Source organism: Cystoisospora suis (genome assembly GCF_002600585.1).
Source record: "Cystoisospora suis strain Wien I chromosome Unknown contig_3971, whole genome shotgun sequence".
In the NCBI taxonomy this organism is placed as follows: Eukaryota; Apicomplexa; class Conoidasida; order Eucoccidiorida; family Sarcocystidae; genus Cystoisospora; species Cystoisospora suis.
This window is the reverse complement of record NW_027156766.1, coordinates 769-8,242: the sequence shown is the minus strand read 5'-3', so window position 1 is coordinate 8,242 and position 7,474 is coordinate 769. Positions and strand designations below refer to the sequence as shown.

At 40.1% G+C, this 7,474-nt stretch overlaps 2 protein-coding genes across 2 annotated transcripts in view; both read right to left on the bottom strand.

Moving 5' to 3' along the window:
• Positions 1-112: 112 nt before the first annotated feature.
• The window catches only part of CSUI_007512 (family mg2+ transporter protein), a gene marked incomplete at both ends in the record, with an annotated part of 8,095 nt that continues 733 nt past the window's right edge, over positions 113-7,474 (bottom strand). The window contains 6 exons of the mRNA XM_068067657.1: positions 113-151; positions 1,570-1,818; positions 3,182-3,412; positions 3,919-4,023; positions 5,037-5,474; positions 6,568-7,291. Of these exons, the coding sequence (XP_067920364.1) occupies positions 113-151; positions 1,570-1,818; positions 3,182-3,412; positions 3,919-4,023; positions 5,037-5,474; positions 6,568-7,291 (1,786 nt within the window). The remainder of the gene's footprint in view (positions 152-1,569; positions 1,819-3,181; positions 3,413-3,918; positions 4,024-5,036; positions 5,475-6,567; positions 7,292-7,474) is intronic.
• CSUI_007513 (uncharacterized protein) lies at positions 195-1,113 on the bottom strand. Its single transcript, XM_068067658.1, has one exon. It carries the CDS (start codon positions 1,095-1,097, stop codon positions 834-836), a length of 264 nt encoding a protein of 87 aa, XP_067920365.1. The 5' UTR covers positions 1,098-1,113; the 3' UTR covers positions 195-833.

Sequence of the window (7,474 nt, the reverse complement as noted above, 5' to 3'; positions counted from 1 at the left end):
TCGGTGAGGCAGAATCCTCGTCTTCTTCAGCCCCATTGAGACTCCGCTGCTTTTCTTCTTCTTCTCGAGCTAGCTTCTCGCGATAGCGAAGCTCCTCTAAGGCATACACCGCAGGAGCAAGATCCACTTCCTCTTCTTTACCTCCACCTGTCTGAAAGACACAAGAAAGAAAGAAAGAGAAAGCAAAAGAAAGAAAGATACACAGAGAGATAGAATCCGGACAGAAGCAAAGATGAAATACAACACAACTGAGAGAGAAAGAGAGCGAAGATAGAGACAGACATAAAGAGAGAGAGATAGAGAGAGATTGCAAAGACAGTTCATTCCCTCTCTCTCTCTCTCTCTCTCTCTCTCTGATCTATGGGTATCACACAGCCACCACGACGACCGCCACCCCAATGTGCCCTTCCCTAACACCACAAGTAGCGCTCCCAGTCAAATTCTTCTTCTTCTTCTTCTTCTTCTTCGTCTTTTCACTCTTCTTCTTCTTCGTCTTTTCACTCTTCTTCTTCTTCTTCTCGTTAGTGAGGCATCGATAGGAGATCACAGTCTTCATCTCCTATCTATAAAATGTCTATTGTAGTCTGTGACTCTTTATATTAGATATAGATAATCTATATCTATATCTATCTATCCATATATCTACACATACACATGTATGAAGTGTTGAGATATATAGACAGGCATGAGGGATATCTATAGAAACATATTCTTATCAGATCTGTCTATCTTAATGTATCTTCTTCATATGCTTATACTATCTATCTATCTATCCTTAGATCTATGTATCTCTATATTGATCTATGGTCTACATTCCTAGTACTCCAAGTATCTTAATAGTAGAATAGTAAAAGTAGTCCTAGCCGTGGTGGTGGGGGCGATGGCATGTGTAGTATGACTACTATTGAATGAGAAGTATTGCTTGGGTGAAGAGAAGGATTGAAACTCTCTTCTATCCCTATATATAAAAAGGAAGACGAAGAAGAAGGTGAAAAGAGAAAGCATCTTCTCCTCCTCCTCCTTCTCCTCCTCGTCGTCGTACTATCCCTATTGGTTCGTATTCTTACACACAGACTACTTCCTACATACGTACACATACTCCTATCTATCAATGTATCTTTAATCTATCTATCTATCCATATATATGTATGCATATATATATATATATGTATAGGAATGTCTACATATCTATGTATATATAGTACACAGCTATGATGGCCTGGAATCAAATGGAAGTTTCAAAATACATATATATATATATATGTATATATGTATATGTATATCTCTTTATATAGCGATAGAGATAGATCTAGATCTTTATAATGTCTACTACATGAAATAACTTTCTCTCTCTTTGTCTCTTCACCCCTCTGTCAATCTCTCTTTCTTTCTTTTTCTATCCTTTCCCTGCCTTCCTTCATATCTTTCTTTCTTGCTTTCTTCCTTTCTCGTTCCTTTTCTTCATCCTCTCTGTTGTCTTTTTCTCCTATCCTATCTTTTTCTTTTTCTTCTTTTTCTTCGTGTCTTTCTTGCGTGTTAGAGATGCTGTCTTTTGAACCATATATAGACAAGGAGGACAGTGAGAAGACTGAGAGAAAGAAGAACGAAGGATATGAGCCAGAAAGTGTTCTCTTCTTCTTCTAATCCGCTCTTAATATTCATGCCAAAGACACCTGCAAAGGCAGCGATGCCTGCAAAGACGACTCCTATCACGTCAAGCGCAATTTCGGACTTTAAGAAGGAATTGCGAATCGACGCTAAGTGCAGCTCCATCAGCTGCAGCCCGTCGTCCAATGCCTCGTCTGTGCGAATGATCGACTGCACATAAAGACAAAAGGAGAAGAAAGAAAGAAAGATGAGAAGTTGGAAAGGACAGGAGAAAGAGAGAGAGACGAAGGAGAGCAATCATGATAAGAACGATTTTCTTCTCCTTCTTGTCTCTGCCAAGACATCTCTCTATCTTTCTCTCTATCTGTCTATAGGTACAGGTATGTATATATAGGTTTGTGGAGGCATGCGTATAGGCGAAGAGGGTAGATATACAGATATCTAGGAAGATACATGTGCATACAGAGAGAGAGACAGGAAATAGATACGTGTAAACTAGATAGATGGATGGACGAATAGAGTAAAGAGAGACAAAATAGATCCAGGATGGATGAGAGAGATTAAAGATAGATGAAGAGATTGAAGATAAGTAAGTGCGAGAGAAGTAGATGTGGGAGTGTGATGTGTATGCATGCAGGTGTACATACACGTCGTACACGTGCGTCTAGGATTCCTCGACACTGTGAACAGCCGTTTCTTGAAGAGTTTAGATGAAAAATGAAGAAGGAGAAGAAGAAGAAGGAGAGAATTTATCGGAAAGAAAAAATACCTCATCCACAGCCATCTTCACACACACGCAGGTCCTTCTTTAAAGAAAAGTAGGAAGAAAACAACAGAGAGAAGAAAAACGAAGAAGAAGAAGAAAGAGGAGAAGAAGAAAGAGGAGAAGAAGAAGAGAAAGAAAGGAGAAGAAGAAAGAGGAGAGCATTCAAGATGGCGGTAATGATGAGGAGGAATGGGTTGGTTGGGAAGCAACCAACTGTCTTTCTCACTCTTTCTTTCTCACTCTTTCTTTCTTATCTTCTTTCTTCTTCTTTCTCACTCTTTCTTTCTTTCTTTGCTTTATGAAAGAAGTCTTCTCACATGATGTTCGTCTCTTTTTCAACTTCGTGAAAAAGAAAGAATGAATGAAAACACAGAAAAGCTCCGAAAGAAAGAAAGAATAAGAGTAAGGAGAAGAAGGAGAAGAAGAATTGCAGCAGAGTGGTGGGCTAGCAAAGTAGTCTCTCACAGCCCCAACAGTTCACACTCAACCAAAAATAACTTACATACACATATATATATATACACATACATATACATATATATATATATATATACATATACATCTGTCTCTGTATTTCTATCACTTGTGTGTGAGCTGCATGTATAGAGGAGAAGGAGAAAAGAGTCCTTTTTTAGAGTTGGAGGGCTTCCCTGACAAGTCCAGAAGAATTTACGAAAGAGCAGTCGAGGAATTAAAATCTCGTAGCTGCTGGGCTCATCGAGTGTGAAGAAACTCCAGAGATAGAATGCATGCATGCATGCATAGACACATAGATGGTTGGATGCATGCATGCATGTGGATGTATACCTTGAGGAGAGCATCGATTTCTTGTTCATAACATTCTAGAAGAATTTCTACATCTTCAGCATTTGCATTCCTGGACGGTCTTTCCCAGGAATCTTTCTCATTCACACGCCAAAAACGACTAACTTCGAGACGCCGTAGATCTTCATCTGTATCAAGCAACTCTCTCAACGCTTGGTCGACACCTCGGGTCTTATCTTTCACACAATCCAACCGACGGCGCAACTCTCCCACCTTGACAAAAAGAACAAGAAAGAAAGAAAATTAAAGATAGAAAGATAGAGAGATTGAAGAAAGAGAGAGAGAGATAGATAGATCGATCGAAGATAGATAGGATAGTTAGATTGAAGATAGAGATAGACTGTAGGGTGTGTAAACATACACACCATCCGGGATGCATAGAGATGTCTGTTAAGACAGCTAGATAGATCGAACGATCTGCATGGAAGATCAATGCCTCTATGAGGTAGAGAGATATGAATATATAGACACGGATTATGATAAGAAAAGAAGCCACATGTCTTAACTGTAGAATAAAGATAGAAATGAAAGAACAAGAAAAGAGAGGAGAAAAGAAGACCTTGTTTCATTCAAGATGAAAGAGAAAAGAAGAATCTTCCTTTCTCTTTTTCTCTCTGTCTATGTCTCTTCTAATTCACAGATCTTATCTCTCGTTTCTCTTTCCTGTCTCTGTCTCTGTCTCTTTTTTTCTGTGGGTGTGTCTCTTTCTTTTTTCACACCTTGCGAAGTTTTTTGGTGCTACTTGGCTGTTCGTGAATGAGGCGAAGGAGAGAAGCAGCGGCGATGACAATTGGCTCGAGCTCCCGAGCTAAAGCATCGCATACCTCCACACAAAAAGACCAACAGAAAGACAAGAAGAAGAAAAAGAAAAAGACAAGAAACCCTAAATGTCGAACGCACTTCTCTCTCTCTCTTTTTTCTTAAGGGAGTTCGTCATAAACACTCCGCGGGAAATAGAAAGTTCAGTCGCCATAATACATTCAACCCTCTATCTACACACGAAGCTTGTTGCCCCGCTTTCCATCTGTCTTCAATCTGTCTATCTATCTATCTACCTATCCATCCTTTATCTATCTATCTATCTATATTCAATCTATCTTTGATCTATCTATCTACTCCTCTTCACTTCAGTCTTCGAAAGCTCTTTAACTGAGGAAAGAATCAGGTGTACAGACACCTTGGGAGGTTCAGCTGTATATACACCTCGGTTGCAGACTTTTATTGCAAGGAATGCGATCTCTACAGAAAGCAAACAGACGACGTTCTCTATACACACGATTGCATCTCTTCATACATATAGACCTCCTGCATAACGTCTTCCACACAGCCAGAAAGAAACCTCGGAAGACTCTCTATCCAAAAGTATATGCAAACGTATCCCTATCTATACCTAGACCTATATCTATCTCTATCTCTTTAGATTCCGTACAAGAGCATCACATATGTGTACATTGTCTGCATGCAAAGAAATAACTCGTACCCCCTCCTGTGTAGACACCTCCTCACATTCACCTGTATAAAACACCTAACTAAATCTACATGCAGACATATATATATATACACATGTATATATATACATACAGATATATATAGCTTTTTGCTTATATATATATGTACATACCTACGAGATGATGGTCTGTATGAAGTGTGGTAGTCTGTGTAGGGGTTTGTCTGTCTGTATGTCTCCTACATATTTCTATGCATGTCTACGTATGTCTGCAAAGTGTCTAAGTATGTCTACATATGTATATGTATGTGTCGTCGTATGTCTCTGTATGTGCCTAGATATATTGTGTCTCTTCTGTCTCCGTGTGTGGGAGGGACATCGCGGGCATACGAAGACAAGCATCGCCTCAAGTACAGCAAACTCAAAGGGACCTTCGCTTCCTCCTCCTGTCGTCGTTGAGACTCTTTCTCCATCTTTCTCTTCTTCATCTTCGTCTTCTTGCCACTGTTTCTTTCGCTTATCTCTCGTCGTTGCAGCTGTCTCGGTCGTCCTTTTATGAGAATGATGTGCTTCTTGTCTTTCTTTCGAGATTTTCAGAAGCTTCCGGATCAGCCCCTCTTGCTCGTATTCCTCTCTCGCATCGACTCCTATACAATAATAGTGGCTACACCGCATTCCTTCTTCTTCTCCTCCTCTTATACCTTCTTCTTCTTCATCTGCCAATTCATTTTCTTCCTCTTCTTCTCTTCGGCAATTCCGAGGCTGTTGGTATCTCCGTTCTTTTTCTTCTCGTCTTTGACGTTCTTTCATACGTTGATCAAGGAAATGCTGGGGGGTAGACACGAAGCACACACACATCCAAGCGTATAGACATCCATACTCTATAGATACACAGTCAGATACAGACAAGAGAGAGAGAGAGAGATACATACATAGATTCCAGATAGACAGTAGAATAAAGATAGACTTGTATTTCTTGGTCTGCCTTAACGTGTCCCTCTATTCCTATCTCTACTAAAGCCTCTGATTTATCTGCTAAGAAACTAAGCCGACACTACCAGCAGAAGCAGAAGGAGCAAGGGAGGGAGGGTTTGCTTGTTGCATGCAGTCTACTTCTTCAAAAGCCTCCTTCCTTCCTTCCTTGCTTGCTTACGAGAAAGAAGAAGAAAAGAAAGAAGAAGACTCATACCCCATTCCCTAAACACACACCTCATACAGAGAATCCATACATACATAGACATACATACTCACGCATATACATACATACACATACATACATGCATAGAGATACATATAGAGATATATATATGTATGTAGACCCATGTCTATATAGAGATATACGTATATGACGAATGGATACGTATGTAAAAAGGTGTCAATATGTATATATCCAGGTGTACATACAGATAATATAGGCTGAAGAATCGCAGAAGTGAAGAGAAATGAATGCATGGAAAAGAAAGACTCTTAGGCAGAAGAGAGAAAAGAAGAAGATGAGAAAGACCTAATTCTCTTCTCCATATATCTACAGCACCTCCTTCCTATTCTCCCTATCAAAACATACCATCCATGCATGCACACCTCTACACGCACACGGGGCCGTGATAGAGCCCTCTCTCTCTCTCTCAATCTACAGATATATATATGTATATATATATATATAGATGTGTGTGTATGAAGGTCGAGAGTGTAGAATGTGTATGGCACAAGGAGGAGGCGGCGAGAAAGAGGGAAGAAGCAAAAGATAGCTAAAAGCTTAAGAAGGAAAAAAGAAACGAAATAGATACACTCTCTCTTGTTATGTTCTCTTGTCTTTCTCTATCTAGCGTTCTTTCTCATCTTGATCGACATTTTCTTCTTCTTTATTGTCTTCTTCCTTTCTTCTTCTTTTTTCCTTCTTTCTTTCTTTCTTTGTCTCTACCTCTTCATTTCTTTCTGCTTCTTGCTCTCTCCTCTTGGAAGAAGAAATCCATCTTGCAAAAAACCCTTCACTGCATGCACTAGGTGTCTGTTCATCCTCTTCTTCTCTTCTCTCTTCTTTCCTTTCTCTCTCCTTCTGTCCTTCCCTTCTTCTGCTTTCGCGTGCCTCTTCCTCTTCCTCTTCGTCTTCTTCTCTTGTCGATCCATGGTCGAGAAGACGTTGGCGCATAGAGCGAGAAGAGGAAGAAGAAGAAGAACAAGGAGGAGAAGCAAACGCACAAGAGGCGGAAGAGGAAGAGAAAGGAACTTTCCATGCAGAAGTTGAAGAGGGAGAACAAGAAGAAGAAGCAGATGAAAAGATGGTACTTACGGGAGAATAACGAGGCAAAAAGGAAAGAGATAAAAAAGAAGATGAAGAGGAAGAAGGAGAAGATACACGACAGTTGGGTTGAGAAGGATCGCTGCGTGTTTTGGCACCTCGGGATGGGGAGGGGCCGTGAGAATGCGACTTTATCTCTCTTTCTCCTTCTAAATCTCTTCTTTCTTTCAAACAAGAATATCGGCTTAAATACGAGTAAAGATTGGATTGGGAAATTTCCGTGAGAGAAGAATCACTCTTAGGGAGGAGAAGAACACGATTTGAAAGAATGATCGATTTGACGCAGGGCAAGTTAACAAGAATACAATTGCGACGCACTTCAATACTCGGTCTCTGCACAGCACACCTACACACACCCAAAGAGTGAGAAAGAAAGAGATAAGAAAGAAAGAGATAAGAAGGAGACAGAGGAGATTTTAGGGGGAGATGGAGAAGGAGAAGAGAAGAAGAAAAGAAGAAGAAAGGAAGGAGAAAAGAGAGGAAAGAGAAGGAGAATAGAAAAGAACAGATACATAGATACATAGAGAGA

What these genes read in the sequence shown, in the direction of transcription:
- CSUI_007513 (XM_068067658.1), bottom strand. Translation starts at nt 1,097, where the DNA reads ATGTGTACGTATGTAGGAAGTAGTCTGTGTGTAAGAATACGAACCAAT.